The sequence below is a fragment of the Neopelma chrysocephalum genome, unplaced genomic scaffold (genome assembly GCF_003984885.1).
Source record: "Neopelma chrysocephalum unplaced genomic scaffold, ASM398488v2 Primary Assembly neopelma1_70, whole genome shotgun sequence".
Taxonomy (NCBI): Eukaryota; Metazoa; Chordata; class Aves; order Passeriformes; family Pipridae; genus Neopelma; species Neopelma chrysocephalum.
In genome coordinates, this window is record NW_020897730.1 from 2,578,432 (window position 1) to 2,600,606 (window position 22,175).

At 41.2% G+C, this 22,175-nt stretch overlaps 1 protein-coding gene and 1 long non-coding RNA gene across 2 annotated transcripts in view; one reads left to right on the forward strand and one right to left on the reverse strand.

The window, feature by feature from the left end:
* The window catches only part of SLC9A9 (solute carrier family 9 member A9), a 184,224-nt gene that overhangs the window by 11,622 nt on the left and 150,427 nt on the right, over window positions 1-22,175 (forward strand). Inside the window, exon 4 of the mRNA XM_027686117.1 lies at window positions 521-597. Coding sequence (XP_027541918.1) covers window positions 521-597 — 77 coding nt within the window. The remainder of the gene's footprint in view (window positions 1-520; window positions 598-22,175) is intronic.
* On the reverse strand, window positions 488-13,196 carry LOC113969033. The gene is made up of 6 exons (XR_003534722.1): window positions 12,930-13,196; window positions 11,183-11,283; window positions 7,662-7,721; window positions 3,478-3,581; window positions 984-1,116; window positions 488-862 (listed from the first exon to the last, which is right to left on the reverse strand). It is a non-coding gene; the product is annotated as an uncharacterized LOC113969033 (long non-coding RNA).

A 22,175-nucleotide genomic window follows, 5' to 3' on the forward strand; every position in this document is an offset into this window, starting at 1 on the left:
ACAACTACATTGCGCGGGAAGAACTTGACAGGAATGGCAAAAAAATGAGCGATGCATGGCCTCATTCTGCTCTCTTTCTGCCACTGTGCAAAGGTCTGACTGTGTGGGTTATAACACTTGGGCCTTCCTGTTTTCAGAAGAGACCACTTTGAATCTGGTGAACTGCAGGCAGCAGCCTGTCTGTATTTCATACACTGCCTGATCAGGGCTTTGTTTGTTCAAGGGATGGGGTCATGATACCTTTTGGATCAGATGCCTTCAGCATGAATGTCAGTTATGATCATGGAGCATTTGTCCAGATCCGTGAATGAGGGAACTTTGATGGCATTCCCCATGAAAAAAAATTAAACATCTTAAATTGTATTTTCCAAAATAACTCAAGTAGCCTATATTGTTCCATCTTGTATTTGAGATATGTGTAGTAACAAATGGCACTTCTAGATGCAGTGTTTCAACTTGGACTGAAAGCTCTTTTATTTACTGTATTACAAAGGACTTTTTTTCAAATTTTTCTCTCCAGAGACATTTTTTTCGTAACTTAGGATCGATTTTAACCTACGCCTTCTTGGGAACTGCCATCTCCTGCATTGTCATAGGGTAAGTGAATGCCTTCTGCTATTATTGCATGCTTGATATCTTTTTCAATTAAAAGCTAAACTGTAAAAAGAATTGCAGACCTTGCATGGTCAATATAGTTACCAATTTGTGTAACAGATTAAGTAATTCCTTATTAGAAAAAGGCAAAACTCTTGGATAGCCAAGAACTGCCCCAGGCATTCAGAAAATTGTGTCCTTCATTTCTGGACTATGACTGCTGCAAGTATGAGCTGCCTTCCACACTCCGTAGGTTTAACCATCTGTCCTGAGAAACAGAACCATTATCTCAGGTGAAATTCCATGCTACTAGAATTCCTTCTAGAAAAGAGCAGATCTCCAACAGAAAAGAAAGGATTTTAAATCTCAGAGGGAGTAGGAACAGATACCTGGTAGCATATATGTAAAAAAAAACCCTGGAGTCATTTCACAGACTAAGTGAAACTTTTTAGTTGAAGATCACAGGAAAAGCCTCAGTCTGGAACGATGTGTGAATTTAGCCTGGATGTGACTAAATGGCTCCTGCAGAAAAAGAGGAAGGGGGAAAAGCAGAGGGACAAAACATCCTGGTTTATTTTCGTATCTCCTTAATGAAAAATTTCTAATTTTGTTTCAAAATTTGCCTAAATAAAAAAAGTATTTGCTAGTCAGAAGTGGATTATATATTTCCAGCTGGCATGATGTGAAACTTCTGTTTATCAGTTTGATTAGGTCAATCAAAATTATACAAACTGCTTAAAAATCCTTTGGGATCTTAAAAAATCAAGTCTTTCACAATATTTATGAATATCACACAGACACTTCAGCTCTCATGTTCTGGGAAAATTCCTGATGCAGGTGAAAATAAATGACCAGAGTTGGATTCTGCAGTCAGAAGGGGCCTGCACAGAGCCTTACTGAGGGAAGCAGTTCACTGCTCACAGTTTAACCTGTATGGTCTGGGGAGGTGATGCAGTAGTGCTGCATGTAAGTGAGTAAGTCTTGCTGAGAGGCCTTGATCTTGCTGGTACAGTGCAGAATTAAAATGGAAAAAAGTCACAGAACTCTCTGGTGTTCAGACTTTAGACTAGGAAACACACCATACCTTATAGGCCTTATTTGAGGGTCTGGGCTGTAGAACTCTAAAATATACCATTTATATCTCTGCATGATATGGAAAGATATGTGGAAACACTTCAGGTATTGTAAGGGTGCTTGAATTTAAAACTGGTCCGAATTCTGTACATATAAATAGCAGTTTCAAGTTATAGAAGCAGTTAATTTTTTTAATGTCAGTCTTTTCCTTCCTTTATATTAAAGACGTATGTGCTGCGTCAAGGTATAAGGTCCTCGCTGGCATTATTATGAGATGGAACTTTCTCCTTTAATGCCATTTTAATGATAGTAAAATACATGAATGACCTATAACTTAGAGTTGAATGATTTTAAAACCATTCTTTTATGGGTATGCCATCACACCTATCTCGATATCCTAGATTCCAAATAATCAAGTAGCTTAGTAAGCATAATGCACCGGAGGCATTGTGGTATTAAATGTTCTGCAAGCTGTGTTCACTCCAAATGTCAGGAAACTTTAGACTCTGCAATGAAAAATGACATTCAAAGTATGATCACCTTCTGTGCTGAACTAAGGGGTGCAAGCTCTGTGTGTGGCTGCTTCCCTTTCGTGGAAGAAAAACCATGGAACATCCGTGGGCTGAGCAGAAAGGAGGCCTTCAATTCCAGACACAAATCTGCACCTACAGGAGGAATTGTGCTACATGTCCTATCTATTGGAGACGAAAAGCTTAATCTCACTTTTCTTTCTGAAATCTTTCTTTCCTTGAGAAATGGCATCTCATCACAACTCGAAGATCACAACTTGGACAGGTACACCACTCATATTTTTCCCGTCTTTATTTGCAATAATACACACCTCTCTACAACCCCTGCTCATGGAGTTGTTTCTTTTTACACCCATTTATAGGGCAAATAGCACCTCTAAGGTTGGAATTATAAATTCAGTAAAAAAATCTGTATCCTGACAACGGGTTGAGCTGAATGGTAGCACATTACTGAGGTAACAGTGATTCTGGACCACAGTAGCACCCTTCCTGTGCTTCCTCTCACTTGTCTCAGCTATTGAACATTTCTCCTGTAAACCAATAGCCAACAGCTCTGTGAGACTGCAGGAAAGCAGTAGGACTGTCCAGCCCAGTGATCATTTTAAAAATGCATTTGGTTTATGACTCTGACATGTGTCATTGCCCTTTGCAAATGGAAAATACCAGAGCAGCTTTGATGAAATTGTTAAAAGAAGCATAATATATTGAGTTTAGCCTATATTCCAAATACTTTCATTCCTGTATCCATGCAATTTTATCTAAAACAGAATGAATGCAGATAGAATCTACTACAGAAGGTTCCTGTTAGGAACAGTTCCTACTAGCACTTCAAAGTTCAAGCCCAAAGTCAAGGATGAAGATCCAAATGAAACCTTCAGTTAAAGAGGAGTAAGAACTGGGCCTTACACTGTGTTCTGTACAAACCCACAACCCCACTGGAATCACTGCAGGGAAGGCACTAATATATTCAGAGCAGGGCTTATGTGAGAGTGAAGCATGTTTGCATAATGTACATGTCAGGATAAGAAGGAGATACTGAGTGCACAAAGAAGAAAGGTTATATAAAAACTTTACTGAAGGGAATGAAAAATGAGTACTAAAAGAAAAACATGTCCTAAGAGAGAAGGGGTGAAGAACTATGGTTGCTGCTACAAAAGAAAGGACAGAACCCCGAGGGACTTCCAGGTTGCATTGCTGTGGACAAATATTTTGTGCATAGGTATGATTAAACACGTGCTTAATTTTTATTATATATGTGCAACACATACATGTACAGTACCTCGATATCCATAGGCTTAGGCTCTGTGCATCTGCAGCCTCGCACTGGGACTGTGCTCCTCCTGCCTGAGGGAGTTACAGAGCTCCCTGTGTGAACCCTGGAGGCTGTAACAAAGAAGGACCAGACCTCTCTTTCTCAACCAGAAACAGCTGGGAAATATCATTAATAAAGGACAGACACATCCTTTGGATTGCTGCAAACTCTTAGAGTGCTAAAACGTTGCCATGGAACACACTGATACAATGGTGCCTGTCTCCTCTTTGTGAGTCTTTGCTTTTGTGTGAAAGGCCTCAAGAAAGAGGAGCTGTGTGGAATTTGAGTGAAAAGGCTATAATCAGATATTCCCACTGAGGGCAGGGGAAGGAGGGGTAAGAGGGATTGCTTTATTTTAGAGAAAGCAGTGCTGAAATGTAATTGCTTTCTGCTAAATACAGCTCTAAGGAATGCCTGCCCATGTTAGCTGTAGCACTGTCCTTGGCCACTTAACAAACAGGCAAGTTATACTAATTTCTAAGCTCTCCCAGCAGAGCAAAATTATGCCCTTTGCACCAAGTCTGGCTAGCAAAGATCTATGTAGAGAGATGCCATGAGGTAAAGGAGAAATTCCCCCATTCCAAGCCTTTGCAGAATTGCTGAAATTGTCCCCTTCAGAGCAAAGACAGTCTGCTGACTCTGGGTCTGTATGACATAAGATCATATAAGATCTAGTCTCTCAACAGACCTTTTCTCTGCCAGTGGTTCCAGCCTCCTGCCTCCTGAAGAATAGTGTGGGATGATCACTGAGACAGCTCTTTATTCCTAAGAGAAACCATACAGGCCAAGACTCTCTTAGGTTTTCTCTGATACAGGGCAGGCAGACTCTTGCTGTAGCAGAGTACTTGAGTTTCATAGACTCAGAGAATAATTTAGGTTGGAAGCAATGTCTGGATGTCTGCAGTCCAATCTCCTAACAAATGCATGACTGGCTTAAAATTTAAATCCAGGTGCTCAGGACCCCATCCAGTCAACTTTTGAGTATCTCCAAGAATGTGATTTCCACTGGCTTTCTGGGAAATCTGTTGCAGTCTTAACCACCCTCACTACAACAACTGTTTTTCTGTATATCCAACTGGAATTTCCTTTGCTTCACCTTGCAACCTTTACCTCCCATCCTTTCCCTATGCACCCCTCAGAAGGTGGGTTGTCTATAACCACCTGAAGACAGCTCCCCTCCTAGTTACAAGAGAAAGCTCACCTGCTGCCTCTTCTCATATGTTATAGCCCCTAAATTATCTTAGTGGTTCTCTGCTGGACTGTCTCCTATCTGTCTTCCCTGTACTGGAGGTCCAAAACTAAACACGCTATTCCAGATGCCACCTTACAAGTGCCAACAAAGACTTAATGGCTTCCCTTGGCTTGCTCACTGTGCTTCCATGTACACAATGTGGTTTGCAGTTATGCTTCACAGTTGCTGTTGTGAAAGCCACTTCTGACTTGTGCTCAATTTGATATCCTCCTGGGCTCCAGGGGCTTTCTGCACACACCTATGTAGCCAGCCATGCTCCTGTGGGACTGTTGCACAGGGTTATTCCATCTTTTCCATATGTACCTTGATATTAGCTGTGTATTATGGCTGATTGTAAGTTGAAGCAGCACTGAGCTGAAGCTACTCAGTGAACACATGACAACTGTGCTGCTGAAAAATTAAATGAACATCTGCCCCCTCTTGCCTTTTCTTAATTTATTTTTTACATATTGGGCAGAGGCAGGGAGAAGGACGTAATTTCAACTTTTGCAAGGAATAGTGTTCCCTTCCCTTAGATTCTATTTTTAATAAACTGTGCTGGGATGCATCTTCCAGAATTGATATCTGTCATAGATATTTTGAATTTTGATAATGGAAGAGTGCTCAAGTATTTGGAAGAATCTTGACACTATGGTAACAGCCTATTGGAGCAACATACTGAGTGGCAGGGGGCGTAGAAAGATTTGCATTTCCCCCCCCTTAAGTCATCTTGACTTGATTTTCAGCGTTCTCAGTGGCAGCCAGAGCCAAGGTGCCTATGCACAGGAGCACTGGCATCATTAAGTTGGCCTTATCTGTGATTTTTTATTTGGTTTCACTTGGGTTTTCTCGAATTGCAATGCCAAAACCACATTTTTGATATTCAGAATGCAGCATGTTTGCAGTCACTTACTCATATTTTTCCAGCCTGTCTACTACTTTTGGCAAGGCCTGATTTTTCTGGAATTTAAAGCTTTCTAAGTGTGCAACTCAAATAACAAATGTATTTGCAGACAACTTACGCTAAGTTTGATCTATCTTTGTGGCTGCAGTGAGAATTTTACTTCAGTAAAGCTGAAATTAAAAAAATGGGGTTTGGATCAGAAAAAGTAGAGTAATTGTAGTTTTGAGAAAGTGAAGTTATGAAATTCACACCACTGATAATAATGGTATTAGGGAGAGTCATTCCAAGATGATCACTGTTTCAAGGGGAAAGATGTTGGTGTTTATATCAGCTACTCAGATTGCATAACCTTCCCTGGCTGGAGAGATAGGACTTCTCTGTATTTCAGCAGTTAGTTAGTTTGGCCTGACTAATTCCAGTATGTCTGTGAATACATGAGTACTTGCTTTACAATAAGCATATCAGATTGTTTCATGGTAATCAGTGCTTAAAATTGAACTTCCTATTAAAAAATCCACATAGAATCAAACTATTTCTTTGTGCATCTGTGTTTAATTGCAGTGATTAACATTTTGGAGAAAAAAGTCTCTTCTGACATTTAAATTCAAGAGTAAGGAGTAAGTCATCATCATACTTGATTCTCCCAGGCAGTCCAAGAATCCTTTCCCTTGCCATTCCTCACCATTCTACAAATGAATATTCAAATGCTTTCTGCATATGATCACTAAAGGAGATTATAATAATAGGATGCAATGGAGTATAATAAATATTTTCTAAATTCCTTCTTTTTAAAACTGAATCTTAAGTGGTTTTATTTGAGAACCAGAACAGTTTTTTGTTTCTATACACAGACATGCACATATATAAGTAAAAATTTATAAAAGAGAAAAAGAAATATTAAGGAATACCAAATATGAATCCAGATATTTTTGTAGGGAAAAAAAAGGACATGAGATTGGGTGTTCCATCATAACCTTTCCATGAAAGTAGAAATTTTCCATTCAAATATCTGTGGTATCAAGATTCCATCATCACATGATGTAATTATTTTTCTTCACTCTTAACTGCACTGTTTTAACAGCCCCTCTTTGTGCCTCCTGAAGGAGGAAGGGTTGGGCTGAGTTAATAACATTGTTGCTCAAATGCAGCAAGAGCAAGAAACGTTCAGCTTTTCTTTACACAGTTTACATGGGTAAGATGCATTCTGACATAACTGTACAGTCAGAGATTTAGTTGTCTCATCATTACACTTATACAAATGCAATTCTAAAAGTTAGGAGACAAATTGCTTCCACTGGCATACCATTAAAAAACGACTATTTACAATTAAAAATTTTTAGTAGAAAACAGTCTTTCAAAACAAACAATCAAACAAAAGTGTAACATTTTGTATGTGTGTGTGGTGTATTCATTTCCACCTAAAAAAGTCAGCTTGTTTTACAGCCACCTTCTCACCTACAAGTCGCTTGCTGTGGCCTCCTAGGAACATGGGGTGGGACTGGGGATGTACAGATATAGTGACAGTGTTGACACAGGTTCCACCTCTCCCTGAGCATGGAGCAGGCAGTGCACACCTGAGAGGCTCAGCAGGCAACAGTTGTGGTTACTGAGCATGGCTGGGGATTTTTTTTTATTTTCATAGATACTTTGATAGTTTGGCAAAGGCTAGATGGAGGTTTAGTCAGGTTATGAGTGTGTTTATTACTTTCTATTGGGAGCTCAATGGAATATACAAATGGGATCTGCTGATGTGAAACAGTACTGAGTTTATAATCTGAGTGTTCTTTCTCACCGGAGGGCTGAGGATAGACTTTACAACTTGGAAACAAAACACTTGTAGCTGTGTGCTTCAGCAGAGCAAAGCCAAATGTTGTTTGGCTTGAATTTACTGTGCAGTGCTGTGGGATTCTTCTAGATTTTGGAACTGTTTCTACAAGGGAAAATGGGGCCAGGTTAAGGGTAACAGGAAAAAAATCTTCTCTCAGTTACAGAGCTCTCCATAAACTAAGCAAATACCTTTACAAGGGTCATCTGTTGCTACACCAGCTCAGCTCTTGCCTTTCCAGATGATAACTTCTGTAATAATTTAGACTCAGTTCATGTTCAAAGAAAGTAGTATTTTTTTCTAGTTAAAATACTGTTTTCTACTGCACGTTCCCATCAAATGATAAAAAAATAACCTAGGTCCATCTTTCCTCCACACACCACCTGTAAATAGCAAATGCTTAACCTCCCCACAGGCAAGAATAAAAGCTTTATTCTTAGTACAAATACAAACTGGTGAGGAGGAGTGTTAATGTATCTTGGTGCTGTAGAAATTAACTGAGGGAGGAATAGGGAAAAATTATAAATAGACCATTTGCCCTCCTCCATAGTAAAACCCTCAGAACATCAGATGTCTGGCTTCAATAATTTCTAATGCTCTTTTGAAGCTGATATTCAGCCTAAGAGTGGAAATAAAGACAAAACTAGTAAGCAGACATTCACTTGAAGAGTACAATGCCTGTGTTTGTAGGGGTACAGGGCCTATGTTGGTACCCTTTTTGAAGGGTTTGGCTGCTTTCATGTCCCATCCTGGAGTGAATGCAGGCATTTTCTGTCAGTCACTATTGCCCCAGTTTTGCATTGACTTGAGGAAACTCAACGGAGATGATTTAGCTGAAAAACAAAGCTAAGTCTCTCCAGAGTCCTCCAAAGAAGGCAGCCTAACAATGAGTTTTCCAGCAGGAAAAGAGCTGGTGTTTGGTTGTCCATGTGCAGCTCAGTTTCCCAACTCAGTAGCTTTGATTCTTTGGTCAGTCCAGATCTAATATAATTCTGTTGCAGTCTGTGGCGTTGCCACCTGCAACTCATAGCTGCAGTTGCAAGGGGTAGTTCCTTTTTATCACTTTGTTTAAAGGTGTGTAGTGAATCCAAAATGGGTTAGTAAAGTATGAGTTTAGAGAAGCTCGAAAATATACACCCACTGTGATACCTGGTTTGGGGAATTCTGCATAGGGAGTAAAGAGGGAAAAGGCTTCCATAGCCATAACTCTCAGAGAGTTCTAGCAGTTCTAGAAGTTATAAAGTATTTTAAAAAAAGCCTTCTTGTGAAATTGTAGATAAGAAGCTGGGTTAAATCAAGACTGATATAAAATAGTGTTTCCCAGACCACTAACACTCACACAGAGTGAAAAGTTCTTCCAAGAGCACTTTGATGCCTTCAAGTATGTGTTGCTGAAAGTTCAGTCAGAATTTGTAGCTATTTCGCAATAAACATCTGACATTGTTTACTGCAGCAGAGCTGATCAAGCAGAAAACAGTTTTTCTTCTCATAAACAGATGTGGTGAGCAGCAGGGTGTAATTATTTGTATCGTCCAGAAGAACCGCTCAGCATACTAAGGATTTTGAAAGAAATATATTACAGGGAACACCAAAGGTGTGGGGCTGCAGAGACAAGCAGAACCTGGAATAGCAGGAGATTCATCTAAAATAAAAAGGCTGTTTAATTTGATCTTTGATACCCAGTAGGTTCTCCAGGAACCCATCAAAAAATTTAAATTACACGCTTTTCTGAAAAACATGAGAACAGCATTTGTTGCAAAACAGCCAAAACACTCAAGTCCAAATATTTCCCAAGAAGAAACCCACCCTGGAGGGACGAGTTTGTTTGTGGGGCTTTTGTTTGGTTTTGTGGGGTTTTTTTACAAACTGTCTTCCCAGCTGCCTTGAAAGCCAAAGCTTTTATTGCAGGAATTAATACTTTTGGATAGATCTCCTAATGTGTTCTCCATGATATTCATGGATCCTTTAAGAATTGACACCCAGTGTGGTCTCCAAAGAGTACCATCCCCTATTTCTCTGGATATAGACCACCCATACACCTGTACAACAGCTTCCTTGGCTGCAGCATCATTTAGAAGTCTCAAGTTTGCAAGACTACTTTCTCGGTCTCCATACTGACTTTCAGGGAAAACATCCTTGCAGAGCGGGTGAAATGGAAAATATGCATCCCTTATGGCCCATTATCCTGACATCCACTGCCTTTCTCAGTACATACTATCTTCCCAGAAAAATTCCAGCCTTCAGAGGAGATGAAAACAGAAGGAGAAAGAGGTACATTGACTGTGATGTATTAGTTCATTTTCCATCTCATACAGATATTTTTCCACACTGCATGAGAAACCTGCACACCAAGCCTATGACTGAGGAGAGTATCTCCCCTTCAGACCATGCCGTGCATTGCTCCAGGCCCTACATACCTGTATGGCTTTGCCAGGTAGTGAGCCAGGCCACATTTCCTTCTGAATCAAAATGGGCAACAACGTGACCTCTGTCATGTGGACAGGAACTTGTGGATTGGTTGAAAAGTCCTGTGAGCTTTCACGGTGAAAGGTGTAAGAGAAATTTAAAACAGAGGAGGAAAAACCTATTCTACCTCAGTAGCATGGAGCTGCCTGGAATCTTTAGTCTCTTCAAACTGGGGGGATTACTGTCAGATAAAATTCTGAATTTTAAGATTTGGAAGTGTACAGGCAGTAGCTCGTTGGAGCAGGAAGAAAGTGGGTGATGCAGCTCTCCTACCTGTTACCTCGAATATTTCATAATATGTCAACTCAAAAGATGCTTTTTTCTGCCACCCACTACCATTTTGCATATCCCTCTTCTGAGCCAGTTCATCAAATAGTGCACTTGCATCTGACAAATCTTTTACAGAGCACAACTGCTATTAGGCTGAAATGTTCTGTAAACACACAAGTTTTCATGATGGCCCTGGGACAGATCCTACACTCAGTGGGGACAAAACCTACAAAAGCTGGTCTGATCAAGTAACCAGATTCTCCATGGAATAGAGCAGATAGATGACATTTAAATAGTATACAAAGCTTTTCTTCAGCTCCTGGTTTTTCCTGAGTATTAAGATGACAATGAATCATCTAAATGTTCCTCTAGTCTTGGCTCTCTTCTGAATACTCTTTGTCTGAGAAGTCCATTGCATTTGACTCCTTATTCCAGACAGTTGACTGTGATGATAAATTGCAGCAAGTTCAGTGGATGGCCACCAAGATGGATAGGGACTGGGACATTTGCCCTATAAAGAAGAAACTGAAGAAACTGAGCTCATTTAGCCTAAGTAAGAGGGAATTCTAGGGGAGATTATCAAGAAAGCAAAGCCAGGCTCTGCACAGTAGTGCATGGTGAGAGGACAAAACTGAGAGACATAAATTGTAATTTAAAAAAGGCATGACTTGATATAAGCAAAATCTTTTTCATGATGAGGACAGCCAAGCATTGGAACAGATTGTCCAGAGATGTTGGATTAATCTCAATCCTTGGAGGTTTTCAAGACCTAAGTGGCTAAAGCCCTGAGCACTCTGATTTGGTCTCACAGCAGACTCTGTTTTGAAGAGGAATTTGGACTAGAGACAACTTGTGGTCCCTCCTAACATAAATTAGTCTACAATTCTGTGTTGCTATAAATAACATATCTTACAGCAGAACATGTGCTGCCCCCAGCCCATCCCTTTCAGCCATTTTCTACTTTCAACTTTTCTACCACTTTTTCTGTTGATTCAATTATCTTGGTCCTCATCATCCCATATCCAACAGTTAGCTTCCAGGAGGTTTTTCTTTCTCATCACCTTTGAAATATGGAATCTGCAATAAAAGGAAATATCACTTTCATTTCTGTAATAAACTGATTGGGCACTTCCTTCCTCTTTGCAACACCACCTCTCCCCAGTTAACCACTCTCCCCCTGAAGCTTAGCAGCAACCAAAATTGAAATTAAAAGACCACAATTTCTACCCCTTTTTGACCTCTCTGTTATTGGGAGCATGGGTGCTTTTATCTTTTGTGCAGTATTTATGTGCACGTAGCAAATTTTGAGCAGTATGATTTCACTGGTAAAAAAACCCACTTGATCTGTAAAAAGACAATGACTAATAGCGAAACTTCTGCAATAAGAATTTTAAGGTCACATATAGGCACACTGACTGACCCAGAGGCTGTACCAGCATTGCCTTTCCATAGCCTGCTGTTGTATGAGAGGATTGCTATTCCTCAGACTGAAAAGGAAAAACAAATTTTTCTTTTTTGAATTGCTCACCTTTCTTTCACCCATCCTTACTACCCACTCAGTGGTGAAAACAAAACTCCTCATTTTGCCAAGGAGTAGAGATTATTTTCAGAGTTCTGTTTACCTATTTTATTTAACCCAAGTGAGTTTGCACATGAAACCGTTAGATGTGTTCCCTGAGAATGATCCTAATTTATTTTGGGAGGAGAAAGAGTGCATGTTTATGCAATCTCTATGGAACATAAGTATCATAAAATGAAATTAGGAAAGCAGTGGAACCGATCTGATGCTTTCAGTTCTCTTGCAAATCGTGTCATCTGGTTTATGCAGTCGCCCTCCGTTGTTCATCGGGATGTGATGAACTGGTTTCAGTTTCTCTCCCTCAGGACAGTATTCTGAGACCACTCTTTTGTCACAGTCATCAAATAATTTGGGATGGAATTGACCTTCAGATCCAATCCCCTGATGAAAACAAGTTAGAACTGGTTACTTGGAGCCTGTTGGTCACGTTTTGAATACACCTCAGTGTCCATCTCTAAGGAACAGCATTAGTATTCAAGTGCCAGCTGTATTTCAAACCTATGTTTATTACTCTCAGCCCAGCAAGAGGGTGGGTTTGCCACCTTCCAAGTCCTTCCAAGGTGGGTGACTTGATTTAACCAGCTTTCAGTAATCTTCCTATGAATGTTGTCTTATCTGGCCCATACAGGAATCCATAGTTTGTGCTAAAGCATAACATATTACCTGTCTAAGCTGCCTGCTACATAGACCTTCTCTTGCAAAGATGTTAAAGTACCTTTTAAGTTCCGCTTGATTTCTAGGAAGCAGAGTATTGACCTCACTTTAGATATGGAAAATGCACTTGCTGACAGGTTACAGATGTGACAGAGTTGGGAGACAACTCCAAAGCCCCCTCCCCTGCCCATCCCTGGGCTGTGCTTCACCATTTGCCGTACAACCACGAGTAACCAAAAAGCACGTTTTTTGCCATCACCATTCAGATGGCTCAAAAATTCATGTATCATGGAGGGGAGAACAGCCTTGGTGAGGCCGGTGCCAATGAGCACTGCTACAAGCCTTATAAGTGTAGCTGGGATACTCAGGATCTGGTTTCCTGTCCAAATCCCAATCCCATTTTGGCATCTTTCCAAAGCAGCCCTCAGCTGAGGCCAAAGGACCATTTGTGTCTGATTCCCCGCCCAGCAGACCGGTGCAAGAGCCTCACTTCTGGTTTCATTCAGACTCCGAATGGTCCCTTTTGCTGTTGGACGCAGTTTGACCCGCAGCTCGCGCGGCTGTTCTCCTTCAGCTGTTAGACACGAACCATCGGCTTTGCTTCCCACGCGTCAGAAGGCGGGGAAAAAAACGCATCCTGACTACTTTTAAAGTACAAATAAACCACGAGAGAAACAGCAAACAGGAGAGTTTAACAGCAGCATCCAGCACCGCGGTGAGGAGCAGTTCGAGCGGCGCAAACGGTCCCTCACGGCGGTGCCGCGGGCCCGGACCGGCCCCGCCAGCGCCGGCAGCGCCCGCAGCGGCCACCGGGTGGCACCCGCGCTCCGCCCGCAACGGCGGGACCGGCACCGGCCACCGGGGGATTACGGGAAAACCTGAACGAGGGAGGGAAACACTGCAGTTTGTCCCCAACAAAACTTTCTTTCAAGGGCCTGGTATATATTTTATATATATATATATATATTTATATTTATATATAGATATTTATTTATATAGGCGAGTCCTGGGGGCACCAGTCCGCATGGGGGGCCTGGTCTGGGGCATCCAGATTCACGATAACGGGTCAGGCAACGCTCCAGTTCCAAATGGGGAAGGGCCAGTGCCAGCTCTCTTGTTGATCCGGTGACAGAGCAGCTTCCAAAGTCTGCAGCAGCCAGGACACTCACTTCTCTTTTCTCAAACGCTGAGCACGGGTTGCACTGGGGATACTACAAGTTACTAAACAAGCATCATCCTTTACACACCACTCTTCAAACACTGATCTACCCAGGGATTCTGAATAACACAGTAAATTAAACAATTCTTATGAAAACTAGGGGCGTCTTGGGGAATACAAGGGAGTCTTTCAGCTAAAATTGTTGTGCAATCTGTCTAAATGTCAGAATCTTAACAATCAGCCTGATTTTCAAATGTTTTCACCTAGTTTTCTAAGTATGGACTTAGTTACTGGAGTTGTGACACAACGATTTCAGGTCATTGCTAACAAAACTGCACAATTGTGGGAACACTTGCAAGACTGGAAGTGACTCAGGAGCCTGAATTAGTTGTTAAAATGCCCTCCTAGTAAAAGGAATAGACTGCAAAACCCATTACAGTTGCAACCTCTCACTGGCAAATTGCAGCCTCATTAGTAATCTTGGCAAGATGACGGGGGTTTTACATTACTGATCCCCTTGTTAGCCCTCAAGTGTGCAACTGAAGCGCTCTTTTGGGAGCAGTTTGTGGAAGTGAATGTTGTAAATATATTTCCTTTATAGGCAAACAGATGCTCTCTGTCTTTGGAGCCATCAAATTCGTGCATTCACAAACACACAACTCACTTAAAAATAAATGAGAAGTGAAAGTAGTAGTTAAACCTGCCAAAAATGAAGATCTAATGACAATTGTAAGCACATAAATTTTGCTGTATTTTCCCAGTGGGCCAAGACACAGAAAGTAACATAAAGTAACTTCCTCTCCCCCACAACTGTCTCTTAGCTTTTCTATATGGCAAGGATGAGATATATATAGATAGATATAGATATAGATATCGATAGATAAAATTGAAAAACAGATTAATCAATGACATAGTGACTTGCAATGTACTGACATTACTATAGAGCAATAGCAGTTGTTCTCAGACAGACAGTAGGTGGTCCTGTTCAGGTACTCCACTACAACAAGAAATTTATATAATTAGGAATTGGTCTGACACAAATGTCTCCAAGCACTCCCGCAGTGTCCCTCTCACCACAGACTGGCCAGTAGCATGTGTGATGCATATAGTAAAGGAGCAACATTATTTCTCAACTGTGTCTCAATTTTTTTCATAGGTTGTTTAAAGCAGGCTGTTCTTCCATTAAGTTGACCTGGGAAAGCTGTGGAGCATCCAGGCAGACTGCTTCCACATCAGTAGAGCACATTGGTAGAAGTTTAACACGTTTCCCAATAATTGCCCACAAATGCTTTATGAGGGACAAACAGTTCCACGAAGCTTCTCAGACAATATTACAGAGCCTCAGGAAGGGCTTTTCTCCCAAGGAGAAAGAAATGCCACACCTTGAGGAGAGTTTGTCATGGGCTGTAAACAAGGTGTCCTTAGCCACACTGTTCAAAACTCTTTCTCCTCCGTGTTCTTCCTCTGTTCATTAGGTACTGGCCCCTGTGTGGCTTCTGCTTTGAAAGAATTAATTATTCAAGCTGCCTACGTATCTCTTTTCAGCAAGAACTACCCCCATTGTGTTACAAGGACAAAAACCTTCCATAACAGCCGGGACAGATGGATGAAGCCTGGCAACACTTTTCAGAGGAGTGCCACACCTCTGTGTTATCAAACCTGGGTTTATTTGCAAACCTCGTTTTCTTTGATAATTTAATTACACTGCTACTCTTGAGGATATTCTTGTTGTACAAAAACATCATATTCAATTATTTTTTTAGTGTCTCATAATGACAAAAAAATGGAAAACATGATCCAGATGCAAACTAAAAGCTGAACAATTGAAAGAATACAAACTATGTCATTTAATAAAAATCTCATTTAAGAAATTATTATCTATCTCTTGGTGGCTTTTTAACATGTTAGGGATGGAAACACTGCTGTATTATTCAGCAAATATCCCTACTGGAATACTTTCTTCTTTCCATAGTGATACTATATAAGCTGTGCTGTCTCGAGGGAATTGTAACAGTGCAGCACCAAGATGCTGTGCTGAGATATTTTTGCCTTCATACTTCCTTTCCTGCAGGGCTTTCTGCCTCTAAAAAGATGTCTGAGTTGCTTTCGCCTGTTTCTCTCACTTCTTTGATCTGTTTGATCATTATAGTCTAACCTATTCTTAATTTCCTCTTGCTGGCCCATTTTGAAAGCCTTGTGTACAATTTCCAGTTGATAAAATTGCCATTGGGATGCCCTTTCTCTCCCTTTAGCATTGATCGTCATCACTCATGAACAGATGCTGGGGAGGCAGATGATCTTTCAAATGTAGCAAGGAAGACTAGGAGGAGAGTGCCTGGAGGCAGATCCAACCACTTAGAAGCGTGTAGTCACACACCATGGTGTTAGCTTGCTTCAGGGAGGGAGGGGAGCGAGAGCCGAACATCAAAGTGCAATGGAAATGTAAAATCCTTAGTGCTGTGATTCCTCCTTTCATCTGTGCTTTTTCTCCTGGCGAGGTGTTGCAGGCAGTTCTGCTTTCTATGCTACTGAATAGACTCAGGCTTCGGTGAATGTAAATGGAGCTCCTGGATCAGTTTTTTTATCCTTTAGAAGTTCTAACACTCTAAAATTAATTTGAGATTGAATATTTTCAATCAGCAAAAGCAGGTGCAAACAGTCTTTCTAGGACAAACAAGGCACAGGTATTCTTCAGGCTCAAGTTGCAACAAGATGGGGAAGAGCAGGAAAATTGGGAAGACTTCTAGGGGACTCCATATTCCGGGTCAAGTCATATGCTGCATGGTGGTGACAGACCAGAAGCTTTGGTTCAGGATCCTGCCCCTCCTTTGGAGACGGTGTCTCATCCCAACTGCAGGACTGTCAAAGCACAGCCACACAGGGTTGGGGTGCCAGGGGCTTCCCCAAGGTCTGCAACCAGACCTGGATCCCACAGGCACTGCCCACACTGGGGCTGCCCCACGCTGGGTGTGGAATCGAGTTGTACTCCCTGACCCCTTGTTGCTCGTGCTATTACTTAGCTGCTCTGCTGCACTCTTCTGTCTTGTCTCTCGTATTCCATTTGGTTTTCCCTGTACATTCAGTTACTAGAGAAAATGTTGGCATCATTGTCTCCCTGTACAGCCCAGGCAACTGGTGCCTTCAGTTTGGGGAGCGTGAGCAACTCTGTAACATCTCTTTCAGTGCTCCCATAGACCCATGATTATTGTACACAAGAGATTGCAGTGAGAAAAAGAAAGCTGTGTATAATATAAAGTTAACACAGCAAGAACTCCAAACTGAAGGAAATAGAGATCTTAAGGCCAGTTTTTAAAATATTGTCAAGAAATTCTAGAAATACTTACTAACTTAATTACTTGGAGCTATACCAACAGGCAGCCTAAAACAATAATGTTTACTTATTTCTGAAGCACTTTTTACTTTTTTGAATAGTCTCGAAATTTTTTTCCATATGTGGAGGCCCAGGCTGAATTAAGAAAGAAGAAAGGCTTCTGTAATGTGACATGCACAGTATCTGATGACCTGTGGTTCAACCTATTGAACAAACTGCTGCTGGCAAACATTTTGAGTAATCAGTTTTCCGTATGAGATTAAAGGGGAAAAAATATTTCTGCAACTTACAGATTACAGTGAGGCCTGAATAGACACTGTGTGAAAATGTTTCTGTGGTGGGTTGACCCTGGCTGGATGCCAGATGCCCACCAAAGCCGCTCTGTCTCTACCCTGCTCAGCTGGACAGGGGAGAGAAAATACAATGAAAGGCTCTTGGGTCAAGATAAGGGTAGGGAGAGATCAATCACCAATTGTTGTCATTAGCAAAATAGACACAACTTGAGGAAATTAGCTTAATTTATTACCAATCAAATCAGACTAGGATAATGAGAAATGAAACCCTTCTCTTCTTCCCTGCCTTAATACTCATGAGTTCTCTCCCTCCTTCCCCTGGCTGCATAGGGGGGTGGGGAATGGGGATTGTGGTCAGTCCGTCACACCTAATCTCTGCTGCTCCTTCCTCCTCAGGGGGAGGACTCCCCACACTCTTGCCTTGCTCCAACATGCACTTCCCAAGGGGTCACAGCATCCTTTGGGTATCCACCTGCTCTGACATGAGGTCCTCCAGGGGCTGCAGGTGGATCTCTGCTCCAACATGGACCTGTATGGGCTGCAGGGGCACAGCTGCCTCACCATGGTCTGACCATGGGCTGCAGGGGAATGTCTGCTCTGGCACCTGGAGCACCTCATCCCCCTCTTCCATTGACCCTGCTGTCTGCAGGGCTGTTTGTCTCACATATCCTCACTCCTGTCTCCATCTGCACAGGGTTTTTTCCCCCCTCTGAACTACCTTATCCCAGAGTCACTGCCACCATTGCATGGGCTCAGCCTTGGCCAGTGGCTGGTCTATCTTGAAACCATCTGGCACTGGCTCCATCAGACACAGGGGAAGCTTCTGGCAGCTTCTCAGAGAAGCAACCCCTCTAGCCTCCCCTGCTACCAAAACTCTGCCATGCAAACCCAACACAGTGTTAAACAAATTTGGCTACATCTGCTGCATAAAATCAAACCCAAAAGTTACCATAGTTCATAGTGAGCAATGCTCAGTGATGTAGAATCAGTTAATTTGAATCAGTGTCCTCCCAAGAAGGGAATGTTCTTCAGCCTTGCTCATTTTGGAATATAATCTTTCTCTGATCTTTGAAGTGATGAAATGAAGGAGTCAATCACAGAGGCACAGAAATTAGAGCAATAAAAGAGCTATTAGACTGTAGAGCTCATTATTCCGTCCCTAAAAGGCTACTCTGCAGTGCATTCTTGGGTATTTTGTCCAGTATACCTAAAAACCTGGGAGCATGGAAAGAATGAAGGAGCAATTCTACTGTGCAGAAATGCCAGTCCTTTTCTCTCTGTTTTGATCCAGCTATAGGATGAAGCAAAGCAGTAATTGCTGCCATTATAGAGAACAAATCTATTTGCATTTCTACAGTGCTTCAGCTCTAGCTGTGAATGCCTAATCAGTCCTATTGCTGGAAAAATATTTTCCAGCCTCTTGTCAAATTTCTGTCTGATTGCAGTGCATTACTGCAAAGCCACTTCACTCCATCCATGTCCTGGCCCACATCACTGGAGGGCTGTGGTGAAAATTTTTTAAGCCAACACCGGTGTGTAAGAAACAATATAGCAGTGTCTGTCAGTGGTTCGGTAAATGGTCTTTCACCTCTGGTAGAATCCTGCCTAGCATAACATGGAAGGGTATCTGTGTTTCTAGAACTGTAAAACTCTGAATAATGGGTGTATGAAGATCCCATTGCACACTTTTACAGGAATAGTGACATTTGCCCCGGTGTCTATACTGGCTTTAGCCATAACAATCACACTGCATTTCTCTCCCCCACCCTTCCCCAGCAGTGGTACCTGCAGGCTGTGTTTCTCATTCCCTGTTGTACAAGCTTTATCACAGTGATAAGCACTATCAGCGACTGCTACATTCTGATGCAAAGGGAACTGCACAGGTGACATGCATTTGTAAATTTACCCTGAATCTGGAGGACTTGCACCTGCTTTTCTACTAATCAGTAGCTTTGTTCTGCCTCCACAAACCCTGTAAATTTAAGGTCAGTTTAAGCTTAGTGCACAGTTCCCAGATCTGATATAGCTGCTTTGTTTCCATCACCAGGCACAGAAGTGTTGTAACCTGGCCAGGTTAAAGATCCCTACGGGAAAAGGAGGTGGCTGGAACAGCACAGAGCTGGCAACTGTCAAACTGTTTGTGTGAGCAATAGACATGCAAGTGGTGAGGACAGATCACTCACTACTCCTCAGTTCCACCCCTGCTGACACCTTGATATCCTGTGGTTCAGCTGCAGGAGCCCTAATGTACCATGCAAAGGAAAAGTGTCATTCAATCAGCTGTCACAGACTTTGGAGGAAAAAAAAATGAACAAAAAGTGTTACTTGCAATAAAATAATCACCTTGTTCTTACAGAGGAAGTTGACTTTACTTTCTTCTTCTTTATTATCACTTAATTTATGTTAGTAAATACTGTGTCTTACAAAGCCTTGTATCTCATGGATTTGGTTTATCAAAAAGCAAATGTTTATATGATTCATCCACAGAATCGTTCATGCCTAGAAAAGAAAAAGCCACTCTTTCTCCAAGCTCTTCAAATACTGAAAGATCAATAAGACTACAAAATGTGACAAGGGACTGACAGTCATGCCCAGCGAGTAACAATGTAAGACCAAAGTTACTCATGCAGTTATTCTGCATTTATACCCTATTGAGAGGAATCAGTGCTGAGAGTGATATTTGAGCTGAGCAAGTGAAGAAAAGGAGACATAACAGTTTTTAGTGCTATTTTCAGCCAAATCCCATATGCTTGCCTTATTCACACTTCTATTTAATTTGATATGTAATGCATGTGAGTTAGACAAAAATTATTTGTCTCGTGGTTTGCTGTTTTTACATACACATTTAAGAATTATATTCCCTGTAATCCACTCTCATTACGTTAGAGCTGTTCCAAAGTTGAAATCTTTCACACAAATATCTCAATCTTTTCTCACCAAAATCATTCATATTTCATGTATTTACAAAGTAAATTTTCCCTGAGAAAGCAGCCAAAATCTCACAACAGCATTTCCATTTCATCAATTCATTCAACTCACCAAGGAAACATTTAAGGCTATTTTCCACTTAATAATTTCAACTAAATCTACAGTACTAGCTTTAGATTTTAAAGATTGCAAAACCTCATCCTGTAGAATTAGAAATTTTATTTGTTAAACAAGACACAAAAATTATGAAAGACCCTGTAATGGGAACAGCGTGTCCTGTAACTGGGCATGTGCAATCCTTAATCTTTAGAGAAGTGCCCTTCCTGAGATGCACTGAATCAACTTGTCCTAGAGGTCCTACTTCCACAAACTGTTCAGAAATGCTGTGGTAGAACTCTCTTTTATACACTCAACTCGTGCCTATGTAAGTCCTCTTCATCAGATCCTAGTGCTAGAAAAATAAAATACGTCTATTCAGAAGGTTGTTCTGCCCTCAGGGGAAAGGAAATGAAAAACTGGGCAGGGATTGAAGATCTTGATACATCTGTAGATTTATGCTAGAGGTTCAATCATATATCCTACAGGATCCTATAGGTTTATGGCATAAACCCCAGAAGGAGTAACAAATAGCTGCTACACTCTGCCTTCTACTAACAATAACTAACCAAATTTCCAGGCACTTCCTAAGCTTAAATGGGACCTGTCCTTGGCTGTTGTCAGTGAGGAGCATGGGTTTAGGATAGAGCCACAAAACATATTCGTACTGCTGTGTGCTTAGGCTTCCTACAGTGTGAACTATAACAAAAGAAGAAAAAAAGAAGAATTCTACATAGGGCTTTTTACAGAGTTAAAGCCTGTGAGGATCTCACTGGTATGTCCAGATCTGACAGAAAGCAGCATGATGGACTCAGAATATCTAGTGCCTTCTTGGTAGTGGGGACAGGAGATTTTCATTGACCTTTTGGGCCAGTCACTGGCATAAACCACACCCTGAGGCTTCCTGAGGAGAAGGGACTGGAATATACAGGGAACAAAGAAACACAAGTCATCCCGCTGGTATCTTGTGCCCAAATTCACTCTTTCCCCATTCCCAGTGCTGCTCAGGTATAGTAACTAACTGTGCTGTCTTTGCCATAGGTGTTTTGAGGCATCAGAGATAGAAAAGTCAAATCTTCTGCACAACAAAAGTAAAATCTTCTGCACAACATTCTCATCATCATAATTAACCATAAGTAAAGAACTCTTTTAACAGATACACATTTGATTCATGTTGATATAAAAAAATAACAATGCTACAATGAAGAAATAGCTATGTTCAATGGAGCAGAACCAACACCACTGTGTGAAAAAGCTGAATTAAATATTTCTGTTCCTACTGACTCTGCAATGCGTGTGATACAGTAACATAGTCTGGTGGGGAAGATGCAACTCTCACAAGAGGGCAGACTTGTAACTGCAGACTCCTCTACAGGACACTGATACTTGTCAAATATTATCACAACTTGAGAAGCCACAAACCTATTAAATAAGAGGGTTTTAAAACAAAAATAAAGAAGCACAATAGTGGGCTTCTCTGGGACCCCGCTGCTATATTTAATGTATTAAAAATTATTTTTATTTAGCACACCAATTAAGGAGAACTGTCTAAGAAGGAGATAACCTGCTTGCCACAAGTTGTTTTGAAGTTCGTGCCCTGCTGATTCATTCTGAATCATATCACCACAAATACTTTCACCCTGAGAAGTTATTTATTGGCCTAGAAGGTTCCTATTTCGGAAAGTTTATCACAGTAGTTTCATGTCACTTTAGACCTATCTGCATTCCTGTCCTTCTGTTAATTTTTTTTTCCAATAAAACCCCCTCAATTTTCACTTGACCAATTAGCACCATTGCACAATAATACTCTTATATACCCAGAAACAGGAGCTAGCCTGGGCCCAAGGAATTTTGTCATTCTTCTTCTTCATCCTTGTTTGCCATAGCAAGGATGCTGTTTGAAAAAACCCTCAAACTTAATATGTTTTT